The 15,820-nt window shown below is 36.5% G+C and overlaps 2 protein-coding genes across 5 annotated transcripts; both read right to left on the reverse strand.

Moving 5' to 3' along the window:
• Positions 1-7,579: 7,579 nt before the first annotated feature.
• On the reverse strand, positions 7,580-10,474 carry LOC311288577 (immunoglobulin kappa light chain-like). 2 transcript variants are annotated; one of them, XM_084406074.1, is made up of 7 exons: positions 10,359-10,474; positions 9,735-9,820; positions 9,283-9,633; positions 8,837-9,190; positions 8,640-8,744; positions 8,499-8,533; positions 7,580-8,385 (listed from the first exon to the last, which is right to left on the reverse strand). In XM_084406074.1, the coding sequence occupies exons 2-7, from the start codon at positions 9,775-9,777 to the stop codon at positions 8,293-8,295; spliced, it is 981 nt and encodes a 326-aa protein (XP_084262200.1). In that variant the 5' UTR covers positions 9,778-9,820; positions 10,359-10,474; the 3' UTR covers positions 7,580-8,292. The 2 variants fall into 2 exon arrangements, with proteins under 2 accessions (XP_084262200.1, XP_084262201.1); XM_084406075.1 differs by having other exon boundaries at positions 9,735-9,817; positions 10,359-10,430.
• Positions 10,475-12,710: 2,236 nt separating this feature from the next.
• Positions 12,711-15,486, reverse strand: LOC311288574 (uncharacterized protein). Of its 3 annotated transcripts, XM_084406069.1 has the most exons (7): positions 15,411-15,486; positions 15,063-15,145; positions 14,576-14,923; positions 14,130-14,483; positions 13,921-14,028; positions 13,805-13,839; positions 12,711-13,643 (listed from the first exon to the last, which is right to left on the reverse strand). In XM_084406069.1, the coding sequence occupies exons 2-7, from the start codon at positions 15,100-15,102 to the stop codon at positions 13,524-13,526; spliced, it is 1,005 nt and encodes a 334-aa protein (XP_084262195.1). In that variant the 5' UTR covers positions 15,103-15,145; positions 15,411-15,486; the 3' UTR covers positions 12,711-13,523. The 3 variants fall into 3 exon arrangements, with proteins under 3 accessions (XP_084262195.1, XP_084262194.1, XP_084262193.1); XM_084406068.1 differs by having other exon boundaries at positions 12,711-13,839; positions 15,063-15,141; XM_084406067.1 differs by having other exon boundaries at positions 12,711-13,839.
• Positions 15,487-15,820: the final 334 nt, after the last annotated feature.

Here is a 15,820-nt window from a genome sequence, read left to right on the forward strand (position 1 = left end):
ACCTCCCTCTCAAGACGATCGGCCAGCTCCATCTGAGATCCCCATGATGAAAGTCGCCGCTGAGCCTCAGCACGAGCGGGACCATCACCACGGGGCTCGGATGCTGAACCCTCTTCCCCCGAGAAAAGGGTCAGACGAGAGCGGAGAGTCTTCAATGAAAAACTCTCACAGTTTGCACTGTACGCCTCCGGTACGTGCTCTTCTCCCAAGCAAAAAAACGCACAGATCGTGTGTGTCACCCGGCGTCAAATATCTTGGGCATGGGTCTGCACACTTACGAAAACTCTGCTTGTTCTCTGCGCGTTTCATCCTCTCCAAAGCGTTATTCTCTTAACAGACAAACAGTCCCTTCAGACGAAAAGGATGTTGACAAGACTCCCTTTTATACATCCAGGTCGCGCGTTAATCATTCAAGCTGATGATTCACGGGCTGTAGCCGGTCAACATGATTGCCGTGAGTTGATATTTGATTTCAGACACCTGTCAAGCCTGAGGCGTTCCCCAAAGCGTCGATGACGTAGTGTCGAGTTCCCTTCGAAAGGGAACACCAATTATTATTGCAATTTTTTGGGTTTGCCATTTTTTCGGTGTTAAAGCGAATTCCAGCGGTGTGTGGATCCAGCGCACTGTTCATTCAGAGCTTCATTAATCCCTGGGCATTTCGGCTGAAAGAGCAGTTCTACCAGAAAGACTCGGAAGGCAAGATGATATCACAATGACGTTTATTAATTCATAGACCAGAAAATGAAAACAAAAATATTGGATGGTAAAGTTTTGGATTGGATTGGCTCGTTTTGTTAGCACTTGAAGGTGATTGGGCTAGACCTAGATGTTCTTGGTATCAAAAGAAACCTCTTTACATTTCATAATTTATAGTGTAGAGGATGTTATAATGAAATGCATCATAATAATTTTTTTTACCATACCTTTGTGTAAAAACTGAACAAATTCTCCATGCCACCATAAACATGCAAATAGGGATAAGATGGAACAAAGACGTTCTCCCGAACATCTTTGATTGGTCACCTCACCAAATGTATGTGAACTGATAGGGCCTTTAAGAGTTCTCTGATCAGTTCAGATCTTCGCTCCATCTCTTTTGAGACACTACGTCTTCAAGTTACCTTCATTGGATTCAACATGGACCACCCAGAAGAACCCAAACGAATGCTTCAGCGCACTCCTTACAAAATCATCAAGAATTTACAGAATTCTCTGCATCTGGACTTGTTCAGCAACAGAAGTCAATGCAAGTAACCGTTCGCAGCCTTTATAAGTTATTGTGCCCCTTTTAAGGTGACCCTGATTCTTTGATGTTTCTCGTAATCTTGCCACCCTCTTCTTTTCTCTCTCTCTTTCTTTACTTTTTTATTCTGTATACAATCTTTGCTTAGTTGTATGTGTACCCTACCCGTAGTTTTGTTTATTAAACCATTATATCCACGCTTTATTGTCTCTGTGTTTGCCACTCACAAAATCAAAGTCACTATTTTGCAATTACCCTGCTAGTACATTATACAGTAATAAAATTATATTCTTTCTTGGCCAGGAAGATCATTTATTTCCTAGAACTGATAATTGATTATGCTGTTTGTTCGTTGAACGAACTGATTCAATAATTGTACTATTAATTCTGCTACAGTCAATTCTAAAACTAATCAAAATATTTATAATTAATTATAATTTGTTATAATTAATTATACATATTTCCCTTTTGAGCTAATTTGTTACATAAGAAATAGTACAATTATTTAAGCAATAAAGTATGAGAGGATCCATTCCTGTCAGTGTGTATATTTAATAACATTGCAGTTTACCTAGGAGCAGAGATGGGCATAAATACATGGAAATGTATTTAAAATACAAATACAAAATACTGTGTGAAAAAATGTATTTAAATACAAATACAGTATTTTGTATTTTGAAAATACACAAAATACATGTGAAATTGGCCATCCAGTGCAGGTATAGGTCACAGTGAATGAAGAAACGACATAGGCCTACTGACTTTTCATTCCTAACCACATCTCTGCCCTCTTTCTTTCTTTCTTTCTTTCTTTCTTTCTTTCTTTCTTTCTTTCTTTCTTTCTTTCTTTCTTTCTTTCTTTCTTTCTTTCTTGCAATTACAAATAAACTCATGCAAAATAGCAGCCATTTATATACTTATTTCTGGTTACAATGTAGTCTATTACTTGTGGTGAACACTATTAAAAAAATCATACTGTATGTAAAACTGGGGGAACTTTTCTGCTATCTAGCAAAGAATATGGATGGGCGATATGACCAAAATCTCAATTTTACTTCACAGTAACAATATCATGGTTTCACAATTCTCAATATCAGTTTTGATTCCACAGCATAAACTGAATTTCAAACTCTTGTGATTTATTTTTATTTTAAAAAATAAATAAAAAAATGCAGGTAGTCCAATGCTTTTAAAGCAATTTTATGTTTATGTTATGTAAAGTTTATTTGTTTCTATAAGTTTATTAAAATTAGAAAGTGTATCTAAAATTTAAAATTAGAATTAATTTAGATTCATTTGACACTATTTACCCATTTTTTATAATTATTTTTTATGTACAATAAAGCTAAAAGCTGAAGATTTTTGTGGTCTCTCATTCATCAGTGCTTCTTTTTCCACTCCCAACGTTCCAATAATTCCTGCCCACTAAAAGCTGCATGGATAAATTTGCTTACCCCGCAAATAGGCCTATCTATATAAACGATTTAGAAAAAGTTCCATCAATTCACACTTTATATCATCGCTATGATATGTAGTGTCATATCACCCAGCCCTAACATGCAGTAATGCTTTAAACACATTTGACAAGCTAGTTGATAAAAATCAACAACCGGTCAAGACTGATTGGCTAACGCTATTTTCCCACTTGTCTGTGCTCTTTTATTCTTTCATGTTAAGAGAGTGTTCTTCGAGCCTCCTGTTCTTTTTGAAAAGAAGCTTCTGCAGTTGGTGTTTGTGTGAAGACGCTTCAGCGGTGGTCGTGGTCTCATAAAGAGATTTTTTTTTCAACTGGTTTTTACAGCTCTTTAAAGAGTGAGTGCACACAGCAGGTTGTACTAAATTCATGCTTGTCATGCAGCAGCTATTTCCCCTGTGTGTTGCAGCCCCTGAGAGAGCTAATTTTCCTAAAACAGCTTACACGGGTTTGACATTGCATCTTTTTAAAGATGTCAATCCCCCCGTGTTACCTGGCGCTGGCTGATGTTCTCGATCGTTGCCTCAAGTGCCTGGCCTTAAACCACGCTAAGGTGAGGTGTGTTTGGTCAGTGTTGAACTGCTTGAATCCATTCAAAAGCAGGACAGTGGCCCCACTGAAGTTATTTCAGTGGGGCCTGGGGCATATGGCAGCTGCAAACGCAATGATGCCGCTCGGCCTGCTATATATGAGGCCGCTTCAGCACTAGCTTCACGGCCGAGTCCCGAGATGGGCGAGTGCCCCTAGAACAAGTGTCCAGGCATAATATTGTCTCCATGGATGCCTCTATCACCGGCTGGGGAGCCACGCACTGGCTACGCCTACTTGCCTACGCAAGTATGCATTTCCCCCAGTGATTCTTCTCGCACAGACACTGTGCAAAGTCAGGGAGGACGAGGAGCAGGTCTTGTTAATTGCTCCTTATTGGCCCAACCGGACCTGGTTCCCAGAACTAGTATTCCTCGGGTCAGCCCCTTCCTGATGCATTCCTCTGCAGAAGGACCTGCTTTCTCAGAAACGGGGGACCTTATGGCACCTGCAACTGGAATCTCTATGTCTGGTCTCTGGATGGGACGTAGAGGTTCTAGGTGCCTAACCCCAGGAGGTAGTGAAAACCATCGCGTGTCACAGTCTACGAGACACACTTACGCCTTGATGTGGAACCTGTTTGTCGAGTGGTGTTCTTCTCACCAAGACCCCGGACTTGCCAAAAAACGCAGAGAGGCTTAGTGTCATCTTGTTTTCCAATACATGCGCTTATATTGTTCCCTAATGGTCAAACCCTGTGAGTTCCTCACTCACCCGTGGAAACCAGACATATATATATATATATATATGTGTGTGTGTGTATAATGTACACTTTTATAACACTATACATGTTTTTTGTAAACATTGGATTCTAATACAACATACTGTAAATTTTTCTCTCTTCTGTCTGCCGCAATCCATTTTTCTGTACTTTTTCTGTTTTGGAAATGCAGACATACAAAATAATACTTCCTATGGTCTTCCATGTGTGTCTGTAGAAGTGAAATCAGCTGTAATTTACTTTGTAATAAACACATAAATGGGAAAAACTGTAAAGATTTTCTGTGAGTAATCATAAATTTGGACCTCTTCTTCACACAAAGCAATTTCTTGACTTCAGAAGAACTTCATAACAGAGCCTAAAATGTATGGACTATTTTAATGGTGTGTTTTTCAATATTTTTGACATTTGAAAGCTGTAATAACTCATTTCAAACAATATATAAAATTGTCATAGTTGATAAAAGATCATAAAACATGCTTTGAGAGCACCAACTTGGTCGAGACAGCATAAAATTACAATGTCCAAAAACAATGTTGGTGGTGTTTTTATTGCACTGGAGCTCATACATAGTTATGCCCCTGAAAATGCTCTGCCTCTGATACAGTAATATTTTGGGCTTTAGGCCATTATTATCACAAAGCACACATTCAAAGTCTCATAGTCCTCAAAGTCAGCATTTGTCCATGTGAGAACATGTGACTCGAATCAGAGTTCCAGTCAGAGGTACATCATTTCCTGCAGAGTGACTGACAGGAAGAAGCTGCTCAGTACAGATAGAGGACTGCAATGGTGAACATCAGCGGAGAAACATTACAATTTTAGACATGACTGTGAACATTGAATAAATACATTATATATATATATATATATATATATATATATATATACTGCACATATATATATACAGTACAAACACACACACACACACACATATATATATATATATATATATATAAAATCCCAATTGTTTTAGATTCATTTAAAAAAAATTATATGTAAAGTAATTTTCTAAATATGTTTATATATTATGCACACTGCGGCTAATTTACTTAAAAAGAGTTGCCTGTATTAAATAACTTAATAAATAGAGAGGTTTAGTTTGTGTGCACAGATGTTGTTGTGCACCTCCTTGGTATGCAAACTTTTGCATGATTATGCAGAGTGTGGTTTGAGCATTTTTCCAACCACAGGACTGACCTAGTGGGTTTTCACACCTTTATCTGAATCAAAAACATGCATGCATCATTCACAGAGTTAATTACTTCACCTTACACTGGTAGAAAAAAAAAAAAAAAAAAGCCTATCGATGCTTACAGGGTGACAAAAACATATATAAATAGTAACCGCTCATCCTGACACTATAAACAATTAACACTATTACAGTACATATACACATATACAATATACTATTATAAATTCATTTAAATGTGTATATATATACTATTAAAAATTAAGTTCAATCTAATTAAAGTATGTTTGTTTCTGCAGCTGAATGTAGTTAAGCTTATTAAAATATAAACATATTTTTAAGGAAAATGGAAGCAATAAAATAATTGATTAAAGGTGCAATGTGTAATATTTCTGAGGATCTATTGACAGAAATGCAATATAAGATCCCTAACTATGTTTTCATTGGTGTATAAAGACCTTACTTAATGAACCGTTATGTTTTTATTACCTTAGAATGAGTCATTTATATCTACATAACCGCGGGCACCCCCTTCTATGAAGGTCGACATATTGTGACGTCATGTTTCTACCGTAGCCGTCAGCGAACAAACAGCGCTACAGAGCGCATTTCGTCACTAACTTGAATGAGAAGCAGCAGAAAAAGACGCAGCAGAATACTCAGGTTGTCCCTGACTCTGCAAACGTGGAGAAAAACATGCTGTCTGAACGACGCCTCGGACATCGTAACGTTAGCTATTTCCCCTTACCAGCTGCTTTGATGCTCTTATCCATAGCTCTTATCTTATACTAACTAGCATGGAAACAAGCTATGGTAAAGTCAGTGAATAAAAGACTAACACAATGATGAACAAGTAAAAATAACAATCGCAATAACATGTGGTTTTAGTGAATAATTAAGTAGATATAATTTAATATAAAATATAATATAAAGAAACCTCATTGCTTGACTTGCTACTCTCTGCTGACTCAGACGATGACATCTTCCGATCCTACGTCGGCCACCGTAGCTTCTCCTTCGAGTTTGCAAATGGAGGGATAGGCCGTGAGTGACTGACTGTTTGCAATTCGCAAACCTCACCACTAGAAGCCGCTAAAAATTACACACTGCACCTTTAATGGGAGTTTCATTAAACTTAAAAGTTTTTAGCTGTGGTCAAATAGGACACACTTTTGTCCAGAAAGAGACAGAAACAATCCCTAAACCTAGAATACGCCCAGAATTTTAACATTAAAGGGGTGGTTCAGAATTTTGGACATCGGACCTCATTTACAAGTTAGCCTGTGTGTTATTTATCAGTGGAGACAGTTTTCAAAAATGTTCACCCAGTCCTTCCAGTTGCATAGTTCGCCGGTGCTAGGCTAGCGCGAGTCAACGGTATCTGTTAGCCTGCCATTAAAAACAGTTTTACCCACTCCACAGTACACCAAAAGCAAATAAATTATAACGCCAGACTATCGATGTAAATGTCCGTTGAGAGAATAATGTTAGAAATCAAACTACTCTTGCATCTCAATGATCGCATTACATTTACAGGAACTAGTTTCTCAGCAGCGGTGGAATTTTACTTTGCTCCGGTTAGTACTGCGCCGAAAAGTAAACACAGAACAGAAGCGCACTACAGTCGGGACGTCTAGCTAGCTATATGTAGCTATACATTTTCTGCACTGGCACCACCGGTCTCCCGATATTCTGTCCCGGTTCTCTACGGCATCTCCAGCTGCTGTTGTCTCTACAGACAGACATTCTTTCTATTTCTGCCCTTTTAGCATCCATCTCGATTAGTTATTCGTCTGTGTATTCCGGCTCATACATGTAAGATACGGTTCGTTGAATAACACACATTCCTCGCCTGCATCGTCTCCAAAGTCCAAAACATTGCCATGGCTTTCAAACGTGGCCATAGTCCTATGTCTTGTTGATTTCTTCGTGAAATATACTCTGCTTCTGCTGTAGTGATGAGTGTCAGCGGCAGGTAAATACACTTGCGTGATTGTCATGTGGACCGGCTCTCTCGGTTGCCTAGGTAACTTAATATCACTTCGCCGCTGTTGTAGACTGTGCTAATAAATACAGGGAACAAAGTATAACTATTGCAATGCGATGAAAGGGTAGTTTGATTTTTAACATTATTCTCTCAACAGACATTTACATCGGTAGTCTGGCGTTATCATTTATTTGCTTTTGGTGTATTGTGGAGTGGGTAAAACTGTTTTTAATGGCAGGCTAGCAGATACCGTTGACTCGCGCTAGCCTAGCACCGGCGAACTATGCAACTGGAAGGACTGGGTGAAATTTTTCGAGTCTCGACTGATAAATAACACACAGGCTAACTTGTAAATAAGGTCCGATGTCCAAAATTCTGAACCACCCCTTTAAGCAACGTGTGATTTCTGAATACAGTCTATTGCACTGAAGGCCTCACAGCCTATTTTCCTGGTCTCATGGTGGAGGTTTTTTCCACATGTGTCCGCTAGAGGGACATCTTGAGCCATTTATCAAAAAAATATTGTGCAGTGTCAAAAATGTTCAGGTATGTAGACTAATGCTATCCAATTCCTAGATATGATTAACATTTCCAATTACCTACTACTTACTAATGTAGTCTAACTAATGTATTAAAGCAATAGTTAGCATGAGTAAAATAGACACAATTGTCACATATAATTTAAGTGCCACGGACAGTGAATTTCGCTTCTTTACGATCTAAAATTGATGCCCCACCAATCAATATGCTGTATGTTAGCATGTGTTGGTCAAAAATCTAGTGAAACATGTTGATGCGGACGGGGCCTACGCCAAATAACTTTATATCATATATTGCTTGTTGGGCTGTTCACGAGTTCACACTTACATACAATTTGAGGGGGTAAAGTTTAATGCGTATTTGGCGTGCTGTACGGGGGGAGGGCTCCGAGCTCGGAGTTCGAGGCTAATTAAGAGCTTAAAATATCTATTGGTTTTATCAATTAAAGCACATCAAGAGTCACATTAAGAGTAGGTTTTTTTTAACAATAGAGAATTTATTTTTTAGTAAATTGTATTGATTCCTTGCATGTGCACATATTGAATTATCTGATGTGTTTTCCCCTGGGTCTTCTTGAAGTGGAGGGCTTTTGTTGAAAGCTCAACGCAGCATAATTCAAAGCATCTCTGTCTTCATCCTAGAACAGCAATTTTGATTCATTCAGTCACATAAATTGCCTGTGAAGACATTTAAATTGAATTATATTTGCAACATATGGCATAAAAGCACCTGAAATATTAGACTGCTTACCATTAAGTGACTATTCTGAATGTTCTGAGTCCCATCTTGAAATACAATAAGAATTGGACACATAACTGCACGGTCATTGAAGGATGTTGATTTGACTGTTCAGACTTACATATTAGAGAAGAGTTATGCAGTAATTCCTACCTTTTCGTCGATGCTTGTACAACTGTGAGCCCAGAATTATGATCACAATCACTGATAAACAGTTTGAAGCTGCTAGAACTAGGGCAACTGTACTCCATGGTGTATCTGCAGATGTGAAAAAGAACTTCTTTTTAAAAGATATTAAGTGATACAACAACCATGAGATTTAGATTTTCTATAGCAAATTCAGTGGATACCTGGTGAAGCAACTTTTCTTCCTTCTCCAATCAGTATCTCTCCACATGTGGCCACAGCGCAGTAATAAATCCCAGCATCAGAGTGACTGAGCTTCTTCTTGGGCAGGTTGTAGACACATTTGTGTGTGGTAGAGTTCCCATCAGATCTCCTCTCACACTGAGCGTTCCTGCGTTCCTGAGTGTAAATTATTCCTGGAGGAGATTCTCCAGATTCATGTCTGAACCAGTAGACGTTGTGTTCTCCTGCACAGCTCTGAGTGACGACGGCACACTGCAGGGCCGCTGCAGACTCTTCTGGATGATCTGGATCTGTCTCAGGTCTAAGATGCTCTGAGTCAATGCTCAGCTGTCCATCTGGAAAGAAACAACAATAACATAATGCTTGTTTGACCAGACACAATGTACTGCATGTATCTCAGTCAAATTTAAGTGAATATTCTGCTTACCTTTAACAATGAGATCAGTGCTCTCACCAAAATAAAAACTAATATATATATGTTTAATACAAAAGTATGTTCCAGTGTCTGATTCTTCTGTATTTGTGATGCTCAGATTAAAACTGCTCTTGTCTATTGCTACAAAAAAGCGTTTATTTTTGTCAAAGCCATTTTCAAAGACGGCATGTAAAGCTTGATACGATGAAACAATCAGAAGGGGGTTCTCTCCGACTCTTCGTTTGACCCAAGCAACACTGTGTCTTGACTCTCCTGAAAAAATACAGGTGAAGTTGACACTGTCTCCAGCTTGAACAATCTTCAGATGATTCTGAGCCACGACGTCTGCATTATCTGAGCTGCCTAAAAATGTAATATAAAATGTTGTATCATGTGAGAATATGATTAGTATTGCTTGCTTGATTTGCTTTATTATGCAGAGCAAAACACATATAATTACTTACATTTTGAAAGGCAAAGCAATAAGATGAAAAAATGATGAATCATTTTTAGGAGATAATTCCAAACTGGCTGATCTGCAGTGAATCTTCTAAGAAAAAGAAAACGAATAATAAAGAAAACAGTGGAGTTGAGCAAAATTATACCTTAAATGGATAAACTGAGGAAAACTAAAAAACATTTACTTCACATTATTCATTGTTCGTTAAAACTAGCTTTAATTAAAGTAGTAGTGTAAAACCAATTAATAGTGTAGTGAATAAAACCAGTTAATTTAGATGTTATTATATTGTTAGGTTACCCGACAAGACAGTTTTACATTGTGTGGATTAGAAATATTTTTTAAACAAAATGTTTAATGCAAGACCACATGTTGTTTATGCATATAGATATTAATGGATATGTGGTAAAATCTTGCTTTGGAAATCTGATTAATTTAAAAAGAAATCAATCTGTAAATCAAATTTGATTTATACAGCGCTTTTCCAAATTAATCAACGCAGTTCAAAGTGTTTTACAGACAGGATCAAACAATTGACATTAAACAAATTAAAGAAGTTATTAGAAAAAGGTAACAACTGCATACAATTAGAATGAAATAAAAGAGGTTATTTTTTATCTTAACTTACAGACTTCATTAAGGATCAATGTTGGTTTTCATGTAGAGCCGATGACAGGTTTTATCTTCCTCATCAACACAGTCCGAAAGAGAAGACAGAGAGAGAGATTCACCTTTATATACTGTGCCTCCCTGTACTAAAGAAAAAACACATATGTACATGACTGTACATGATTCTATTGGCTGATTCACCTTAATGTTAGTGGTGTTCATGACCATGGTGACCACATCTATAGTCTTCCAAATTTACACATTTAATATGAATTCAACATCTACTATGAATGTTTATTGACACAAATGAACATAATAACACATCAAAGAAATTACATGTTTATTTAAATGTGTGGCATAGCATCCATTGTCACCCCAATAATATTGGAAAGACATGTTTGTTTGTTGCTTTTCATCAGAAGAGGCTGAATCTGTAGCATTGACAAATACTGAATTTCTACAAGATTTCATGTGGAAACTTTTTTTTTTTTTTTTTTTTTAACAGTGTGACAACATCTGAAGTTTGTTTTTTTATTACTTCCTGCTGTCACACTTTGACCACAGCTGAAGGATCCTGCACCACTATTGTGCAACAACAGAAATTCATGACCAGAACTGGGCTAAGACCAGAACCAGTGCAATACATTGACCTTTCAACCCCTGAAATGGTTTGTGTGTGCCTGCTTTATCACGCTCAGAATTTGGGATTTGAAATGTTGTAAAAGTGACACAGAGATAGTGTTATTACTCAACAGGTGATTACTTCAAATAAATTGCCATATGTCGCTTTCTAACAGAGTTCATTGTTAAGCAGGGTCATTTCATTTTGGTTACTGTAGTACTGTACTGTGTCTAATGGGTAAAGCTAATGTCTTCAGCTAGTCAGCTTGAGAACATTTCCATCTAAACTGGTTATATCTCTTAAGTCTTGTAATGAATGTTTTATGAACAGTGGATAACCATATTCATTGACACAGTCACACAGAGCCGAAGCACAACCAAAACAATGTTCTTCTGCAAAATGCATGCAGTTTTGTTTTTAACCGCTAGAGTGCCAAAAGATAAATATTGAACCTTTTAATTAGGAAGCAAATTCAGATAAAATTGTTGAACTTCCTCTATATCTAGATTAAAAAACAAAACAAAAAAACAATGCATGTAATGGAAAAAAAAAAAGAGATCTTCTCAGAAAGGTGTTTGTGGGCTGTGAAGGAGTGTGGGCGGTAAGGTAAGAGCAGGGCCGCCAGTCCTGCGGTTGGAAAAGTACTAAAAATATATAAGTCACATGAACATCCTTATAAATAAACGATATCAGTTTATTCATTCATCCATTTATTGACCTAACCTCTGCTCATGTTGTGCAGTAATTTATCCGCCTTTTGTAAGAAGTTAAATTATTTGTAATTATTTATATTGTGAAATAGTATAATTTATTCCTGTGATCCAAGGCAACATTAGTGAACACAAACAGACATTTTATATCATCCTAAAGTGATTTGTTTGAGTGAAACACTAGTATTGTTGTTGTTATTTTTAATTAAGTTTAGCTCAGAAAGTCTAAACGTATGTTTATTTCATCCTTTCATTACAGTTTATACTGAGGTTCCTCAATGTGAAAGGGAAAGAGATAATTTCTTCTTTTAGGGCGTAAGGGAAACACCATTAAGAGTTAGAATCCATCGGCCTGGTCATTCTGCTGATGAATGCACAGCAAGCCTTATGGCCTATTTTAATGTCTTCAGGGTTGCTTTTAAGACATTTCTCCACCAGAAGGAGCTTGTGTGCACGTCTTGTCAATCATACCATATCTGTCTTCCTGTATTATTGCATATACATATTTACCTTTCAAAGGCTTATAAGTGCTTGAATGCTTGTAACAAGTACCATCATGTACCATCTGAGATTTGCTGCTACCTATAAGATGGCATTTTATTAATTCAGGAACATGGGACACATATTGCAGTCTAGGACTAAAATACAGCAACATTATCACAGTTTTAATGGTTCTAATATGAAAGATTCCAATTCAGAACAATCAGAACAAAGACATAAATTGTCTTAACAATATTTACTGTTAACTGCATATTAACCATTACCTAGACATAGATAATAACCTCTGTCCTCATCGTTTGTTTGCAGGTAAAAAGACTGTTACAATATATAGTAATTATAGCATATAATTGTTTATGGTAAAAGACAATTATAAAGCACACAATTACTATACTTCAGATATCTACAGTGTGCAAAATAAAAAATAACTTATTTTGACTCATGGTCTACATGGACGTCTCAAGGTCAAGGTCAAGATGAACTATCAGTACAATGTTACTGAATTTAAAATTATATTGCACAAGGAAAATGTACGTGCAATAGAAGACATATTAAAAGTTTATTAATGGGCTTTGTCATGTCTTTGTGAAAAATCATGTCATACATTTCTGGATAGATTCAGTATCTAATGATATCATGCTACCTTCTTTACAAAAGCAATATGACTATAAATAATTTTATTTCAGAACCACGGACAGGGATTTAACACAATTTCAGCACATGTTGTAGCTGTGATGTGCTCTAATTCAGTGGAGAAATAAAGGTCCCACTTTATATTAAGTGTCTTTAACTACTATATACTAACATAAAAATGTATAATTTGATACAATGCACTTATTGTGTACATACATGTTTTCCATTGTATTTATATAAAATACCTGCATGGAATTACATCTGTGACTAAATTCTGTAATTGCATGTATAATTACACTGTTGACCCTTCCCTAAACCTTAACTCACCCTTAAACCTACCCATACCACCACACCTGTCCCGTATCCACCTCAATAGCAGCAAAAGTGTTTTTCCATATAATATGAATTCAATATAAGTGCATTGTACTGATTTATTGATGTTAGTACATAGTAAAGACAGCTAATGTAAAGTGTGACCGAAATAAGTCAACCAGTCTCACTCACTCATTTCTTTAGTAATTTATAATGTACATTATTTGATGCACATTCAAACAATAAATTCATAAATGGACAGGACAGTGATTATGGATAACTTATTTGATAGTTTGATAGTTCAATCATCATTTTAGGTTTTGGTCTTGGTATAACGTTGGAAAATGACAACTTTTATAGCTTCTAAATAGAAACCTCTGAATACTGTGTAAGTAAAACTTACTCATTGTTATCTTAAATGTGTATATATTGAATTATCTTGTGAGTCACTTTCCCTGGGTCTTCTAGAGCTGGAGGGATTTTGTTGAAAGCTCACAGCTGTATAATTCAAAGCATCTGAGTCATCAGCCTGGCATAGAACATTAAGTATTAATCATTCAGTCAAATGTATTGCCTAAAAACATACAGTTTAGTGTAATCTATAAATCTGTAGCAGTGATTAAACTCATTGTCAAGATATTTGTATTCCATAATACCAATCTCAAGAAAAAAAATATTTCGATTGCTTACCATCAACTGACCGTGCTGAGTGTAGTGCATCCTATCTTGAAGGAACAATGAAAAATTGTACGTATTACAACTGCACTGACATTTAAACCTGTATTAAAACATAAAATAATGCATACCTTTTTGCTGGTGCTTGTACAACCATGCAGCCATAATAATAATCATGATCACAGATACAATTATTATAATCAAAGCGGCTGTTGTCCAATGTGTCTGAAAGCATTTGTCTGTAGTAATAATAATAATAAAAAAGAAATTAAACATTAAATTAAAACATATCAACAAGCCATCACATGATATTGTTTTATATAATAAAAACATTGGGCACCTGGCAAATTCACTTTTCTTCCTTCTCCAATCAGTATCTCTCCACATGTGGCCACAGCGCAGTAATAAATCCCAGCATCAGAGTGACTGAGCTTCTTCTTGGGCAGGTTGTAGACACATTTGTGTGTGGTAGAGTTCCCATCAGATCTCCTCTCACACTGAGCGTTCCTGCGTTCCTGAGTGTAAATGATTCCTGGAGGAGATTCTCCAGATTCATGTCTGAACCAGTAAACGTTGTGTTCTCCTGCACAGCTCTGAGTGACGACGGCACACTGCAGGGCCGCTGCAGACTCTTCTGGATGATCTGGATCTGTCTCGGGTCCCTGATGCTCTGAGTCAATGCTCAGCTGTCCATCTGAAAAGAAAATGAATAAATGAAGTGCAGTTTTTATTTATTTAATTAAACACAATATACAGTATGTAACAGTTTGTGATTGTTCATCTTACCTTTAACAATGAGATCAGTTCCTTCCCCAAATGTGAACCTAAATGCATATATAACACAATAGTATGTTGCACTGTCTGATTCTTCTGTGTTTGTGATGCTCAGATTAGAACTGCTCTCGTCTTTTTCTACAAAAAAGCGTTTATGTTTGTCAAAGCCATTTTCAAATTCGAAAGGTAAAACTTGATATGATGAAGCGATCAGAAGGGGTTTCTCTCCGACTCTTTGTCTGACCCAAACCAAGCTGGATCTTAAATTGTTTGGTAAAATACAGGTGAAGTTGACACTGTCTCCAGCTTGAACAATCTTCAGACGATTCTGAGCCACGACGTCTGTGTTATTTGAGCTGCCTGATTATCAGTATGAGAAGGAAAGGGTGAAAAGATATTTAGTATTGTTTGCTGTGGATTTTCTTCTAAGAATATTCATGAAGCACATTAAAAACAAGTATGAATTTCATCTACGTTTAACAAAAATACAGTTACTTACACTGAGGAATATTAAGCATTAGGATGAAAAAATGAAGCATTTTGAAGAATTGTCTGCATATGGGTTGAAATGAAAATCTCTAGCTTGAGAAACAGAGAGAGAGAGAACCTATTTTAAATGTATGTTTATAATAATAATAATAACAGAAATGCTATTAAACCCAAGACAATACATTTCAGGAAATTGTTACTAAACTTCAGAGCATCTGAACTTCAGCAGCTTCATTATTGTTACTAGCTTGACATACAAAAAATCATGCTAAAAAGTTAGTCTACAAATCTGATTCACAAAAGCGAACATACAAAATGAATAAATTAACAATCAAATAAACAAACAAAACAAACTTACATCACACAGTTTTCATTAATTATCACAGGTTTGTGCCATGTAAGCCATCAGACAAGTTTTATGTCCCTCGTTGATAGTGAGACTGAAAGAAAGAAAACACAGAGAGGTTTGCCTTTTTATACACTTCCCTATGCTAAAGATTAGCATCTTTACATGATTCCACACACACACACACACACACACACACACACACACACACACACACACACACACACACACACACACACACACACGTTCAAAAATACATACACAGGTATATAAATAAATAAATTAGTCTAGATGATGGCCATATTTAATAGAATTTGCACTGAAGACAAAAAAACACAAACCAAATACAAACAGTTTTCTCTAATTGGAATGCTAAATAAATATTGAAATGGTAAACATAACATCTATTTGAACATCTATTG

The sequence above is a fragment of the Rutilus rutilus genome (assembly GCF_951802725.1).
Source record: "Rutilus rutilus genome assembly, chromosome: 3".
Taxonomy (NCBI): domain Eukaryota; kingdom Metazoa; phylum Chordata; class Actinopteri; order Cypriniformes; family Leuciscidae; genus Rutilus; species Rutilus rutilus.